Source organism: Equus quagga, chromosome 9, assembly GCF_021613505.1.
Source record: "Equus quagga isolate Etosha38 chromosome 9, UCLA_HA_Equagga_1.0, whole genome shotgun sequence".
NCBI lineage: Eukaryota > Metazoa > Chordata > Mammalia > Perissodactyla > Equidae > Equus > Equus quagga.
The window spans coordinates 66,573,957-66,589,417 of record NC_060275.1 but is presented as its reverse complement, the minus strand read 5'-3'; the positions used below and the strand labels follow the sequence as shown (position 1 = coordinate 66,589,417).

Sequence of the window (15,461 nt, the reverse complement as noted above, 5' to 3'; positions counted from 1 at the left end):
TGGAGCAGGAAGCGCAGCGTGAGCGCGCGGTGCAGCGGCAGCGTCGGCGGCTCCAGCGCCGGTCCCACGGGCCCCGCGGCCTCTGCGGACACACGGCCGGGGCGGGTGAGCCGGCGCCCGCCGCCCCGCCCCGCCCCGCCCGCCGGCCCGCCCGCCCCTGGCTCACCCCGCAGGGCCCGGTGCGCCTCGGCCGCCGCCTCGGGCGTCACGAGGGGCGCGGGCAGCGCCAGCAGGAAGCCCTTGACGCCGTCTGACAGGGCGGCCGCGTCCCACTGCTCCACGTCGCTCAGGGACCAGTCTGCGGTGCAGGGGACACGCGGGTGAGCTGGCCGGCCGCCTCGTCCCCCACCCGCCTGGGGAAGCTCCGCTCACCTGTGCGCGGGGCGGGCGGCTCCGGCCTGTAGAGGGAGTCACCGTCTAGCCCTGGGGGGAAGGGGAAGGGCGGCAAGACCCGCTCTCAAATGCTGCCCCGACCCCATGGGGGCCTGGGGTGGTTACTCAACCTCCCAGAGAGGAGAGCAGAAGGAGGGGAGGGCACAAGCAAGGGGTCAGTGTCCACATTCCCATACCCCCGGGAGCCACTCCTTCCGCAATTCAACATGGAAGCCCAGGGCATCCAGGTTCAGCCTCCTCCCATGCAGAGTGAGCCTAGCAGCGCTTCGTGGGGATGAGTTGCCCGTCACTGGAGGTAAGCAAGCAGAACCTAGGGGTTGCAGCCAGGCCGAGGCTCACCTGTCTGCTCAATGGCTTCCACGAGCTTCACCAGGATGGGAGGAGCCGCATCAGGTGGGGAGAACTGCTCAGGCAGGTCGGGGAGTGTGAGGCCTGGCAGGAGGGGACAGCATGTTGGCAGGGTCCCTGGAAGGACCCCAGCCGCTCTCTTCGCCTGTTGCATCTCAGCTTGCACAGCTCCAGGCAGGGCCCGGCTCAGGCAAGTGCCTGGCACGTGGACCGCCACCTGGGGAGGCCAGAGGTCCTGCTGGTGAGGCAGGGAGGGCCAAGTTGGTGGGAAACAATTTTCTGGGTTAAGATACCACTTCACACAACTTCAGAGACCAGGTAGAGCGGGTTGATTAGTGTCCCACCAAATGGATGTGAACATCCTAGTCCCTGGTACCTGTGAAAGGGACCTTATTTAGAAATAGGGTCTTCGCAGATATACTCAAGGTAAGGATTTCGAGACGACATCGTGGATTTAGGGCCCTAACTCCAACAACTGGTGTCTTTCTAGGAAGAGAAGTCCACGTGAAGACAGAGGCAGGGACTAGGGTGATGTGGCCACAAGCCCAGGACGCCTGGGGCCCAGAAGCAAGGCAGGCCCCTCCCCTTGAGCCTCCAGAGAGAGGGCGGCCCTGAGACACCTGGACTTGGGGCTCTTGGCCCCCAGGCCGTGAGAGGAGAAACTGCTGTTGTTGGGAGCTCCTCACAGCAGCCCAGGGACAGCACACAGCAGGCTGAGGCACTGCCAGTGCTCGCTGTGCAGCCTCAGGCACAGGACCCGCCCTCTCCACGCCTCACTTTCCTCAACTGAGAAAATGGCTGCTGGCGTCATCGCTCCCTTAGTGGGAACAACAAAGTGGTTGAAAAGAACAAATGGAAAATAGCGCTGCTCTGGCTCAGAACACCTTACTCCAAGGTCCTTTCTCCATTTTCTATGCCATTTTGCATTTAAAAAATTATTTCCCCCTTTTTAAAAAGTTGAAGCCCCCCAGCGGCGCCAGGGGCCCCCCAGGCCCAGCCCCCAGCCCTGTGTCTCCCCACATGGGCTCTTTGTGTTGAGGCGCTCTGCGGCCTCGCCACGCCACCTCGGATGCGCTCTGGCCCCCGGCAGGGACGCCCTGGCACACGGCAGGGGCAAGCCGGGGCCTGCGGGCCTCCCTGAGTGATGGGCCAGGTGGCGCTGTAAGCTGGAGAAAGGCCCAGCTGCGCTGAAAATGCCAAAAAAAGTGAAAGAACAAGGAGAGAGGAGGTGGGCAAGGCTCTGGCTGGTGGGGGGCCGCGGTTCTGAAACTCAACTCTGAAACTTGCCTGTGACCAGTCTGCAAAATGGGGAGGGCGGTTGCGTCTCACCAGGTGGCCCCATTTTACAGACAAGGAACTGAGGCTCAGAGAGGGGTGACCTCCGCCTGGGTACACAGCCAGGCAGAGGCCCAGGCGACCCTGGGTCTGGACCCAGCTCCCTGCGTGGGGCTGAACGGAGGTGGCAGAGCCAGCCGCAGCGTGTCTGCTGGTCTCAGGGGCCCGGAGCGGCAGGGCCTGAAGGCACAAGAGGACCCGTCCTGTTTCCAGATGTTCCAGATGGGGAAACTGAGGCCTGGCGAGGGCCGGCCCCAGCTGATGGCACAGAGCCCTGGCAGATTTGGATGGCAGGGCCTGGCCGGGCGGCCACCCTGAGTGGGGATGTGTGTGGTGCCTGGACGCAGGCCAGGCAGGGGAGGGAGGTGGCTGTTACGAGGGGGAGAGGCAGATTCTGGCTGGGAGCCCGGACGGGGCTGCCGCCTGCTCCTCCGGGCCGAGGCAGGACGCAGGCTGGCCCCGGAGACACCAGATGCTGCTGGGAAGGCCCAAGCCCGTGCCACATGGCCTCCGCACCCCTTTGCACCCCGTGCCGTGGGCCTCTGGCCTGATCCTCTGGGCATCAGTGTCCCGTGAGCACAAAGCCAGGCAGGCCATCGGTCGGGGCCGTGGGGCGTCCAGGGCCTTGGCCTTCATGGGCGAGCGACCTGTGCAAGTGGTGGACCCCTGCCCCTCGGCCTCCCTGTCTGTACACAGGGCCTCACGGGGCTGCTGGGGGGTCAGAGCACCCCCTCCCCAACATCTGAGCCTCAGTTTCCCTGGCTGGAACTTGTGGCCCCTGCCCAGCCATTTCAGCGTGCGCTCAGTGTCCTCGATTCTCCACTCCCAGCACAGCCCCTGCTGTGCTGTGTGGCCTTGACGGAGCCTCCCACCCTCTTTAGGCTTTGTGGCTGCCTTCCTTTTAGAAACTGGGTAAAATCGGGTCACAAAGGCGGTTCCTCACGGGACCCTGTCTGCAAACCCCAAGATGAAGCTAAATTAAGCCTCTGAACCCTACTGAACACTCCCCATTGTCCTCAAAACGACTCCCAGGAAGTCGCCGAGGCTCGGCCCCTTCTCCCTCGCTCTGCCTGCTAGCTGCTCCCTGAACCTGCCATGACATTCCCACCTCATGGCCTGGGCCCTTGCTGTGCCCCCGCCCTGGTGCCCTTCACTCCCAGCTCTCCCCATGAGAGGCTCCTTCTTCCCAAATGTGTCGTCATTCAAGCACATTCTGGGGCCGGCCCGGTGGCGCAGCGGTTAAGTGCACATGTTCTGCTTTTCGGTGGCCCGGGGTTTGCTGCTTCTGATCCCAGGTGCAGACATGGCACCGCTTGGCAAAAACCATGCCTTGGTAGGCGTCCCACGTATAAAAGTAGAGTTAAGATGGGCACGATGTTAGCTCAGGGCCAGTCTTCCTCAGCAAAAAGAGAAGGATTGGCAATAGTTAGCTCAGAGCTAATCTTCCTCAAAAAAAAAGGGCACATTCTTGTCACTTCTTGAACCAGAAGCCCCATGAAGGCAGGGCCAGGCTAGTGTCCGCTGCTGTGTTCCCAGTGCCTTGGACTATGCCCAGCCCATGACGGCAGTGCATCAACACTAGTCAACTGATCAAATGTCCTTATTCCTCCTCCCCTGGAAGAGGTACCACTGCCTCACTGCAAAGAAGAGGAAACCGAGGGTCTGAGGGGACCCCTCCACCACTACCCCCACCCAGTCCCCTGCCTGCTGCTCACCTGGCTCCGGGGGTCCATCTCGGGGCCTGGCAGGCAGTGGGCGGGGGCCTCGGGGGCGAGGGCCAGGCCGGGCCAGGGCCACAGGCCCCAGGAACTCAACGTAGGTGCCGGGGAAGTCGCCACGCTGCCGCGTGCGCTCGTTGAAGCCAGGCATCCAGCCCACACTCTGTGGGCAGCGCTCACTGCCCTCCGCCACGCCCAGCGCCTGCAAGGCTGCCCGGCTCACCACCAGCACGTCGCCCGGCAGCAGCTCTAGGTCCTCGGGCCGCTCCCGGCGGAACCGGTAAAGCGCCCGGTATTGGAAGCCTTCAGCACCAGCCATGGCCGGGCAGGGTGGGGTCTGGATGGTCAGGTGGCTGCTCAGGGCCCCAGTGGCCCCATCAGCTGGGCGGGGGCTGGGAGGGTCCGCGGGGTCAGCTTGGGGCGCTCAGACCTCTGTTTCCACCAAGAAGTTAACAGATGACCACAGGGGACGCTCACGCCTTGCTTCCCACTATTACTCCATGACCCCGACAAAGGTCACTCGTCGCTCCGCCCACCATTCGTCAACTGGTGGGAGGGGGTCAGCAGCGCCGTCCCAGGTCACTCAGCTGCTGCGTCCCCCCTCAATCTGTAGGGCCGGGCGAGGCCACTCACTCCCTCACGTGGGCAGCCATCGGCTCCCAAGGCTGGCGCCTCTTCCAGCTGCGCCAGATGAGGGGGCCGAGAACACAGGCTGTCACCATGCTCTGCCAGGGACGCCGACCTAGGGGCAATGGCAGGACAGGGTCAGCTGGGTTGACACCCCCAACGCAGAGATGGGCCCCAACCTTAGGGGGGACTCCCCTGACTCAGTGGGTAACCCTGGGCCAGTCCCTGCCCATCTCTGGGCCTCTTTTCCCAGCTGCAAGAAGAGCCCTCCCTCAGGGTTCTTGGGAGCAGAGCTGTTCATTGTTTGTTAGAGATGGGGAAACTGAGGCTCCGAGCAGAGAGGTCTTTGTCAGACCACTCAGTGGACCAGGAAGCCAGGACTCAAAAGCCCTGATCCGTCCAACGCCAGGGCCAGGATGGATGAGAAGAAGCAGAGGCCACATGGCCAGGGCGGGCAGGGGCGGTGGGTCGCTGGGGCTGCTGTGGGAGCCCTGACGAGGGCACGCCGCTGAGCACATGGCGAGGCAGCAGAGGCACAGAGGGAGTCCAGGCAGAGACCCCCGCACAGGCAAAGGCCTAGAGGCCAGCCCAAGCAAGTAGGTCTCTGATCTCTGCAGGGGAGGAGTGGACAGCGGGTCCGGCCAGGCTCCGTGTGGGGCCCACAGTAGGTACCCAAAACCTGAGGGGGCCTTAACCCCGGGGTAGACACGGAGCCAGGAGAGGGTGGACGGGAAAGGCACGGCCAAGGGGAGGCTGCTGGATGCAGGGCGACGACCACTCCCAGGGAGCCCCCGGTAGGGGGACAGCCCGGCTCCGACGTTCCCAGCCTCGGCCCTGCAGGCTCAGCTCTGCCAGAGGTCGGGGGGCGGCGGCTGCTTTCCCAGAGGGCGGGGCCGCACGGGGGACGCGAGCGCGCACCGGCCGGAGGCAACAGCGCTCGCCAAGGTTGACAGCGGAAAGCTGCTCGCCCGGAGTTCGGGTGGCTGCAGGAAAGCCGCCGGCCACGCCGCGCCCCGAGTGCCAGGCAGAGGGTCGGGGCTATTCCTGGGCCACGGGGAGCCAGGAGGTGTCCGAGCAGGGAGGAGAGGCTCCACACTCCGGGGCGCCCCAACTTACCCGCTCCCTGGCCCCTGTACCCCATTCTACAGGTGGGGAAACTGAGGCCTAGAGAGGGGACGTCCAGGAAAACGCCTGGATCCGCTTGGCTGCCCGCCTCCGCGCCCTGGCGTGCACACGTCTGCACACGCCCGGGTTTGCGCGCCGGGGCCCCAGCGCTCCCTGAATCCAAGAGGCGGGCGCAGGGGCCGGGCCTGGCAGGGGGCTCGGCACGGGGACGCAGGGCCTGCGCGCTCACGCGTGTTGAGACGCGCACGCGGGCCTGCGTGGACCTCGCAGCCCAGCCCAGGGCCCCGAAGTGGAGTCGACCCCCGATCCTCTTGCACCCCACTCTGCTCCACACAATGCCTGGGCGCCCTCGTTAGTGCTCGACAACCCGCTCCCGGCAGGGCCTCCCTCCGCTCGGGGTCGCGGCTCCAGGTCCTCATCTCTGCCTGGGGACCCCCGATCGGCGCCCCCCGTCCGGGGCCGGCGGCACCGCTGCAGGTCGAGCCAGAGGCCTTCCCGCTCCCTGCGGCCCCAGTTCCCGCGGGCCCGCTGCCGCCCCGCGCTCGCGTCCTGGCTTCCACCGGGGCCCCACGCTCTGCCCGGGCGCCCCGCATCGGAGCGCACCCCAACCCCGCCTGCCACGCCGCCGGCCCGGACTCGCCTGGTCGCGGCCGCCGCCGCCGCCGCGGCCGCCGTCACGCCGAGCGGAGCACGACCCGTGGCTCCACCGCGGCCGCCGTCGCCGCTGCCGCGGGATCCCCGCCTCCGCCGCCGCCGCGGTTCCGAACGGCCGGGCCCGCCCCCGGCGGAAACGGCCGAAAGTATTCGGGACGGAGGGGGTGAAGAGAGGAGGAGGCGGAGCCTGGGGACGCCCGACTGATTCCGGAAAGAGCCGAACGTACTCCCGCGGGAGTGGAGGGTAAAGAGTGGTCCGAGACAACCGATGATTTCCGGAAATAGCCGAGCGCAATCGGGTCAGAAGAGCGATCCGAGGCTGGGCTCGGCTGGGCTTGGAGGCGCCCGAGCGATTCCGGAAATGGCCGAGCGTGCTCCAGCAAGACTCGGCCAACAGAGGCTGAGTCCTGAGACCGCGGAGGGCTTCTGGAAAGAACCAAGTGTTCTCGGTCCCAAATGAGGCCCTAGGAATTTAGACCCAGAGGAGACCCCCAGCTTCCAGAAATTGCCGAAGTATGGACGGCTCCAGAGGGGCGGTGAGGCTACCCCGAGCTTAGGGAACAGGGGGCAGCGGAATGGGGAGAGTGCTCGCCACAGATAGCTGAGCTTTTCAGGAAACAGCCGAATATTCTGAAGTGTGAGGATGAGCTTGTGGTTGACAGCGTTTCCACGCAGCCTAGAGCGTCCGGAAACAGCTGAACGCACACACTACTAACACGAGCCCAGCTGCAGATGATTGTTTCCGGAAATAGCCGAAGGCACTCGGAAACTAGGGGGCGTGGCCTGAGGCTTCCGACCCGGCCGACAGCCTCGGCAGTGACCGACGCGCGTGGGGTGGCGGGGCCGGGCGTTGCGCGGGCGGGCGGAGGGCGTCTCAGGGCGCAGCCCGAGGAAAGATCGGTATAGAAAGCACACGAAGACGGATTAGTTATTTTATTAACGCAGCTCAGGCTCCAGGCGGGTGTCCGGATCCGGCTTTCAGGGCAGAGTCCACGATGGGTACTCACAGGGAGAGGGCAGGACGAGGCCAGGACCAGAGAAGGCATCAGGGAGAATAGTCATGGTGAACTCCTGTGCAGCCTTCAAAACCCACTTCAAATGACTGAGCCAAGGGTCTGTTCTCACCCCGCCCCCACCACACTTCCCGTACCCCTGCCTTAGTCCCTCACAAATCCAGACATGGGCCTCCTCTTTGCAGACATGGGCTTTTATTCACTGTCAGCTCCAGGATGGACGGAGGGAGCGAGTCATGCACAGCCTGGTCTACTCCAGCACCGGGGCGCGGGCACGGGAGCAGGCAGAGCGGACTGCAGGGCCCGGACAGCGGGGCCCGGACAGCGGGGCACGGCGACCCCGCCAGCCCGCGCCCAGTGGGGGCGGCCGGGAGAGCGGGGCTGGCGACCCGACTCTCGCCAGGGGGGCGCGGGCGCGTCTGCCCCCCGGCCTCAGCTCCCCGCGCGCGCGGCGGAGCGAGCAGAAGCGCTGGCACACAGCACTGGGGCCCCAAGTGCTCACTGCGGTCAGTTCTGTAAACACAAGGAAACTGAGGCACAAAGTGGGGACGCCATTTTCCCAGAGCCACACGGTGAAGCCAAGATTCAGACGGGCCCCCACTGCCCCCAGTTGGGTTTACTCAATCAAACTTCATCTCAGGGAGGCTCCAAAATGAGGGAACCCCTGGGGGGGTGTTTCAGACACATCATGCTCAGGGGGTCGCAGCGGTGGGCATCGAACAGGTGAAATCACATCCAGGGTGCACATTCTTCTCCAGGCCTGGTAGCATTCTTCAAGGCCTGTGCCTCCCAGAACATCAGTGTCCTCTTGTGGAGTGGGTGACCCCTCTGCCTAGCTACTGAACTCCTACTCATCCATCAAAGCCCCAGTTCCCCTACAACCCCTCCTCCAGGCTGAAGCCTGCAGGACTAGAGGCCGACTCTAGCAAGGCTGGCCTAGGAGTGGAGGCTGTGATGGTGGGAAGCAGCCTTCAGCAGCCAGCCTGTCATCGGATTACTTTGTTTTACGGTGGAGGGGAATTGTTACAGACATTCCAAGTCATATCCAAACTGAGCCAAGACCCGTGAACTGGGCTGCAAATCACTGGGTCTCGGGTCAGGGATGGGATCAAGTTCACAAAATAACATAAAAGGTACAGAAAAACCAGAAAACACAAATACACTTGACTTGTCCAAAGTACTTCCTTCTCAGCCCAGGGGGCAGGGTCTGCAAACGGGGTCCCAGATGCAAGGGCAGGACCCGGGCAGCCGCCTTTGTAGTGGCGGCTCCATCTGGCTGTCACTCATAAAAGGTAATAAATTAGTTGCAGGTTTTGCTGCTATTTACAAGGACACCCTCATCCCCCATTCCTGCCGCTACAGCCCGACGGGCACCAGAACAGAGGGAGGCGCTGTCTCCACCTTCCAGGAGGGACTGAGATGGCTTCTCGCTTGCCAGGTGTCAGGCTGGTGGCTCAGTCTTCACCCAGGTGTCACTTTACAGAAAAAACACTGCACAGAACACATGCGCCTTCCAGGCCAGGGAGGGCTTAGTCCTTCCCGGCGGGTCCTAGGGCTCCCGGCAGGGCCTCGGTGCCCTCCACGGCGATCTGCGGCACCGAGGCGGGTGGCCCGCTGGCCTCCTCGGGCGGCTCGTCAAAGCTCACCTCCTGCACGGCCTCCTGCTTCTTGAAGGAGTCCCGGCGCTCGGACAGGTGCAGCCGCCGCATGACCACCAGCTCTGAGTCCGGCCCGCGGCTGCGACGCCCCGCCTCCCCTTCCAGCCGCTCGCCAGCACCCAGCTTGTCGGCTGACTGGCCCCGGCGCAACCGTGGAGACCGGGTGGGCGCAGACGGGTGCCCCGGCAGGGGCGAGGGTGAGCGGGGTGGGGGCGCAGGGACGGGGGGGCAGGCCAGCGGGGAGGGCGGGATGCTGCTGGTGGACTTGCGGCGGCCAGTCTTGGGGCGGGGTGGCCCAAGCTTGGCGGCCAGGCCGTGCAGGGAGCTGGGGCGGGTGTTGCCAGCGGCGGCTGGAGAGGCAGGGCTGCTGGAGCTCGGGGATGCACTGGGAGGGGATGCGGTGTCTGTGGGTGACAGGGGAGGGTCAGGGCCACCAGCCTCTGTCCCCAGGCTGGAAGTGGGCACTGGGACTTGGCACACCTGCCAAAGCCCACATTGCTCCCTGTGGCCACCCATCATGTCTGGTTTTCCTGCCTCCCGTTGTTTGCACAGGATATTCCCTTGGCTTAGATCTTGTGAACTCCTACTCATCCACCAAAGCCCTAGCTTCCATTCACCCACTTCTCACCTAATGGCTCAGCACTCACTGGGCCAAAGATACCCATCCACAGTCTGTCCATCCAATGAGCAGTCCACCCACTGGTCCCAGGAGCTGTCCAATAAGGGCCCTGCCTTCTCAACTGTGCCCACCTACTCCCCGAGCCTCAGCCCCAGAGGACACCTGGTCTGAGGAAGGCAGGGGTGGCACAGATACCCTCAGACCCATGAGTTCAGAGTGGGCCAGAGGGAGGGATAGCAGTTGGGGTCCCCAGTGGGGCAGGGAGGGCATCTTGTAGGCTCTGTGGCCCTCCTCCAGGAGGCCTTCCAGGTCTCTCCAGGTTGCCCCAGCCTGTCCCTCCCTGTAGCCTGATGCTAACCCAGTAAGCCTGGGGGTGTCTGCGTCTGCCTGTCTCTCGGACTGGAGGCCCTCAGAGTTGGGTCAAGTCACCATCCTTTCCTGCCCCAGAATGATCTTTCCATGCCCTCTCCAGCTCACACACCCTCCATGGCTCCCTACTGCCCCCCAATATTTTTTTTTTTAAGATTGGCACCTGAGCTAACAACTTGCCAATCTTTTTTTTTTTTTTTTTTTTGCTTTTTCTCCCCAAATCCCCCCAGTAGATAATTGTATATTTTTAGTTGTGGGTCCCTCCAGTTGTGGCATGTGGGACGCCACCTCAACGTGGCTTGATGAGCGGTGCCATGTCTGTACCCAGGACCCGAACCAGTGAAACCCTGGGCCACCAAAACAGAGCACGTGAACCCAACCACTCGGCCATGGGGCAGGCCCCGTGCCCCCCAATTTAAGCCTAGCTCTTCAGCCTGATTCATCCCCCGATCCCCCCTCCACAGCCTCCTGCGGCTTTCACATCCCTCCTGTCTAGACCACCTTTGCTCAGGCTGTTCTCTCTCTGGGCACACCCTTCCCTGACACCTGTCGCCCCCAGGCTGCCTCTTAGACTCCAGGTTCCCTATATCATGTCATTCCATCCTCCAAACCCTGCTCGCTCCCTCACAGGGCGACCACATCCCTGAGGGCCTTTCCCCCCAGGGTGGCCCTGGGGGGCACCCACCTGGCGGCGCCTCGGGTGCTGGGCTGCGGCTGGGCGTGCTGGGGCTGGGGGAGAGGCTGTGGGTGGGCGAGCCAGGCAGGCTCTCGCTGGACGACAGGGAGTGGTGGAGGCCGGAGGAGAAGCTGCGGCTGGTGTGCAGCACAGACGACTGTTTTGAAATCTTCTTGAAGAGCGACTTCCGCCTGGGGGCCAGAAACCCGCATGCTGCAGACCCCTCCTGCAGGGCACAGGGCGCAGGGCCGGCGCGCCCCTTCACCCCACCGCCTGCTGCTCACCGGTCCTGGGCCTCCCGCCGGCGGCTCCGCTTGCTCCTGCGCGCCATGCGGCCCTTGGCTGCGTCCTTCCGGGCAGGGCCCACCCTGATGGAGGTGTTCTCCAGGGCCGTGGCTCGGAGGGAGATCTTGTCGCTGCTCTGCGGGAGGGAGGCGACGGCCGCCTGTGGGCCTCCCTGCCACGGAGCCACCCACCCACTTTTCACCTAGCCACCTGCACTCACTGGGGCAGAGACACATGTCCACCATCTGTCTGTCCACCAGTGAGCCCTCTACCCACCCACCCATCCACCGGTCCTGGGAGCTGTCCGACCAGGGCCTCCTCCTGGCCTGTGCCTGCCTCCCCCCGCCAGGCCTCGGCCCTCAAGGACCCCGGGTCTGAAGGAGGCACAGATGGCACAGATGCCCTTAGCCCCGCAGGGTCAGGGGGGCCCGGGGGGTGCCCAGTGGGCAGAGAGGGCCTCCGGGAGGAGGGGCTCTGAGGGGTGATGTAGGACTAAGCAAGGAGGCGCGCCCTGTGCAGAGGCCTGGAGCTGGGACTGAGCGGGGGTGGGGTGACGGGGGACCATGGACAATCAGGGCCGAGGCTGAGTGGGGGTAGGGTCACGGGAGCAGCCCCCAGGCTGGGCGGCGCGGCAGACGCGGGGCCCTGAGGCTGGACCGGGGTGGGGTCCTGGAGTCCGGGGAGGGGGCTGTGGGGGTCTGACCTTCAGCAGCAGCTCAACGACGTCCATGTGCACCAGCCCCAGGACCGACTCCCCGTTGATGTGGGTGATGAGGTCCCCGGCTCGCAGGCCAGCCTCCTGGGCGGGGCTGCCCTCCTCCACGCTCTGGAGGGGTATGGCGGGGTCACCCATGGGCCCCCAGCCAGTGGCTGCCTCCCACGCCACCTCAGTCTCCTTGACCTCAGGGAGTGACCACTGGGGACGGGGCGGGCCCTGGGCTGGGGAGAGGGAGGACAACACACCCACTGTGCGCCGGCCAGTGTCCCTGTCCCTCTGTCTACTCCTGTGCCTCTTGCTCAACCCCTCCCATCACTGACAGATATGCAAAGACCAGGGGCATGGGGGCCCCAAAACCTCATAGGTAAGGCGCACATACTCGCTTCCCAAGACCAGGAACCTTGGCCCCAAAAAAAGCAAGCACCTTGCCAGGGCCGCACCAGACTCAGCCCAGGTGTGGCATCCCACCCACCCTGAGGCCAACGCACCCAGACAACGTGGTGCACGGTGTAGACGTCACTGTCGCCCATGTAGACGCGGATCGCCCGCAGGCTGAAGCCATACTTCTTGCCTGCTCTGTGGATAACGATGGGGGGCCGCAGGCTGTCACACACAGGGGACGGGTCTCGGCTTGGCGAGGAGTCGCGGGACGACGGGTTTGAGGACAGCGAGCGTGGGGACAGGGGGCTCACGAGGGGGCCGCCGCTGCCATCATCTGCAGGGGCGAGGGCAAGGGTGAGGGCGGGTCAGGGCGCCTCCCCTGCACAGCACGCGGCCTGCCTGGCCTCTGCACACACAGCGCCCTCTGCCCGGGCGCCAGGCCCACCCCGGCTGCGCCCAGCTCCTCCCTGTCTCTGGCCTGAGCCTGACCCCGCCCTGCAGGATCCCCCAGCCCCCACCCCCCGCCAAAGCTGCCGCGCTGAGGGAAGGCGGACGGCAGACAGCAGCAACCCGCAGGGCCCTGGGCGTCACCTGCCGTGATGATGAGCGACAGGGCAGATACCGAGGCCGACTTGGGCACACGGCCCCCACTGGGGCCGGCCCTGGACTTCTCCGGGGCCGGGTCTCTCGAGCCCCCTGGGGGGCGGCCCCGGCCGGCGTCCAGGGCCCGCGGTGTGGAGTGGCGTGCGCCGGTGCTGTTGCTCCGCAGGCGCGCGTGGCTGAGGGCGGCTGTGTCAGCTGGGGAGTCCACAGGGTACGGTCAGCCTGCCCCTCGCACCGCTGGCCCCCTGCCTCGGGGGCAGAGCCCCTCCCTCCCAACCAGCAGGCCCGCAGTCCAGCTCCCTGGCCTTTGCTCAGCCAGTTCCCTCTTCCTGCACACCCTTCCTGGTTGCTCTCCCTGGAAAGCTCCACTCTTCAAGTCCCCTCCTCCAGGAAACCTTCCCCTGAACCCACTCAGACCCCTGGCTCCCTCTCCTGGAGCTCCCCAGCCCCATCCTTCTCTTCAGTCCCATCCTGACCCGATGAAGCTGGGGGTATCGCCCCTAGACTGAGAGCTCCTTGGGGGCCAAGCTGAGGCTCAGCTGAGCCTGGCCTCTCCTATCTTCAAGCCTGAGTTAGACAAGTAGATGCTCTCTTTGGAAAACTCCTACTCATTCTTCACAACCCATCTCAAATAGTCCCTCCTCTGGGAAACTTTCAATAACACTACCCCTCTCACCCTGGACCCCACCTACCACAAAGGCTTGAGGGCTTGGCCATCACTGGGGTGGCTGCCGGGGGTGGGTCAGGCTCCCCTAGAATGAAGACGGGCTTCTTAGGGCCCACAGGGGCTGGACCAGGTCCTTCATCCTCTGACGAGAAGGCAAACTTGGGCATGGTGTCCAGGCTGATGGTGTTCAGGAGAGATGGGCTGGGGCCCCGCTCATGCTGGGACACGGATGAGTGGCAGGAGGATCCAGAGGATGTCCAGGACCTCAGCCTGCAGCAGGAAAGAGCCCGAGTCAGCCTGCCAGGCGCCCTCACCCCAGGAACCCTGGGCACTCCAGTGGCCATGTCCTCACTCTCAGCCTACAGCCAGAGGCAATTTGTAAATAGAGGGTGAGTCCCCCTGCCTGCTCTGTCCTGTGTCTGCCTGGAGAACTGTTCACGTGTTAAAACGCAGCTTCCAATGCCCATCCTCTTGCAGACATTGATTATTTCTATTGGGTCCAGGCTTTGAAGGATGAACAGGAGTTTGTAAGCAAAGAGTATTCTGGGCAGAAGGAACAGTGCATGCAAAAGCCCAGCAGTGAGGTGGTGCACAGCTGCTTTAGCTCTAGCATGGTGAGGAGTGTGGAGCCAAAGGGAGTGAGCAGAGGGGCTAGGTTGGCAGGGGTCTGCCAGGCTAGCCAATATGTTGGACCCTTTTCTACTGGGCCATTGGGAAGCTCCTTCCAATGTTAGAGTTTGTGGTTCCATCTCCCAGCAGGCTTGGAAGCTGGATCTGCTTATACTCCCAGCCACCCACCGGACATCAATGCTCAGCCGGCGGCCGTGCTCCCCCTCGCTGCTGTGCTCCCAGCCTTCCTCCCGATCCTCACTGAAGCTCCGCTCTGCGAAGGTTGGGGTGGGTTGGGCAGCTAGGAACTCAGAGCTGCTGTAGACCTGGGAAGCAATAAAAGGTAACAGTAACAACAATAGAGGCAGGCAGCCGCGCCCATGGGGAAGGGCCAGCTTAACCGAGCGACTTCTCCGTGCTCGATGCTTCCCTGTGAGTCACTTCCTTACATCCTCATCCACCACAGCCGTAAAGACAGCCGAGGGTTAGCCCACTGGACAGACGAAGAAACTGAGGCTCACAGGGACCCGGTTGCCAAGAGGGCTACACCACAGTTTCTGCTACCGACCAGGACATCCTGCCCAGGGCCCAGGCCCACCAGCACTGCCGACGTTTTTTAATCGAATTATAAACGAAGGAACTTAAATCAAGCTCGTGAGGCTATCAAACGACACCCAGCAGAGCAGCAGTCGCCACAGTCGCCCACCAGTAGAGACACGCCGAACGCCTGCTGCCAGAGGGCTCCACACACTGCGGTCAGCCACACAGGGCCCGGTGCTCAGGTGCAGAAAGGGACAAAGCCTGACACCCACGGCAGCACAGAGGGACCTCGAAACCTCCCACGGAGGGGAGAGGCCGACACACAGGCCACGCGCGTGTGATCCCATTTACAGGAAACGTCCAGAACAGGCCAAGCCACAGAGACAGAAAATAGATTGGTGGTGGCCAGGGGCTGGGGACGGGGGTGGGGAGGGACTGCTCATGGGGACGGGGTCTCCTTTTGGGGCGATGGAATGTTCTGGAACTGGATAGAGGTGGTAACTTCACAACATTGTCAAAGTGCTAAATGCCACTGAACTATACAGTTTAGAACCCAGACAGCCCGGATGCTCCTGAGCGCGGCCCGCCCACCTTGCTGAAGCGGTGGGAGCAGGAGGAGAACTGAGGGATCTCGGCGGAGGACTCCTCGTCGTTGGTCTCGTCGTCCTCGGAGCCCAGGTGGCGGTACCGCTCCGAGCGCGCTGCGGGAGGGAGAGGCATGTGCCACCCACCCGATGCCCGCAGGCGGCGCGGGGCCGCGGGCTGACGTGGGGAGGGATGCCAGGCAGGGAGCCACCATGAGGGAACGGGCACTGGGGTGGGGCCGTGCCTGGGCTGTTCAGGGACCACGGGAGGCTTGGGTAGCCGAGTGAGTATCTGGGGATAAATCCAAGCTGTGTTCCGAAAGCTGTGGGACCGTGGGTGGGAACGCTCATCTCTGAGCCTCAGTCTCCCTACCCTTGAGATAGGGCACGCAGAATGAGGTCAAACTGTGCACCTCAGATGTAAAGTATGTTTCTCATTCTACCAAAGAGGAAACAGATGCTCAGAGCGGACCTCTGACATGCCCAAGATCACAGCAAATTCTGGAGGTGGCGCTGGAAACCGAAGGCATTTATTCTGT

At 63.9% G+C, this 15,461-nt stretch overlaps 2 protein-coding genes across 12 annotated transcripts in view; both read right to left on the bottom strand.

Annotated features, from left to right (window-relative positions):
• Positions 1–4,534, bottom strand: part of PIK3R2 (phosphoinositide-3-kinase regulatory subunit 2) — a 10,042-nt gene extending 5,508 nt beyond the window's left edge. The window contains exons 1-5 of the mRNA XM_046671202.1: positions 3,792–4,534; positions 733–825; positions 373–423; positions 167–298; positions 7–82 (exon numbers count right to left, since the gene is read on the bottom strand). Coding sequence (XP_046527158.1) covers positions 7–82; positions 167–298; positions 373–423; positions 733–825; positions 3,792–4,113 — 674 coding nt within the window. The 5' untranslated portion in view covers positions 4,114–4,534. The remainder of the gene's footprint in view (positions 1–6; positions 83–166; positions 299–372; positions 424–732; positions 826–3,791) is intronic.
• Positions 4,535–7,386: 2,852 nt separating this feature from the next.
• Positions 7,387–15,461, bottom strand: part of MAST3 (microtubule associated serine/threonine kinase 3) — a 35,580-nt gene continuing 27,505 nt past the window's right edge. For all 11 annotated transcript variants that reach the window (XM_046672131.1, XM_046672132.1, XM_046672123.1 and 8 more), the window contains 9 exons: positions 14,930–15,039; positions 13,988–14,124; positions 13,215–13,459; positions 12,511–12,717; positions 12,027–12,253; positions 11,524–11,646; positions 10,820–10,956; positions 10,545–10,726; positions 7,387–9,275 (listed from right to left, as the gene is read on the bottom strand). In XM_046672131.1, coding sequence (XP_046528087.1) covers positions 8,743–9,275; positions 10,545–10,726; positions 10,820–10,956; positions 11,524–11,646; positions 12,027–12,253; positions 12,511–12,717; positions 13,215–13,459; positions 13,988–14,124; positions 14,930–15,039 — 1,901 coding nt within the window. In that variant the 3' untranslated portion in view covers positions 7,387–8,742. The remainder of the gene's footprint in view (positions 9,276–10,544; positions 10,727–10,819; positions 10,957–11,523; positions 11,647–12,026; positions 12,254–12,510; positions 12,718–13,214; positions 13,460–13,987; positions 14,125–14,929; positions 15,040–15,461) is intronic.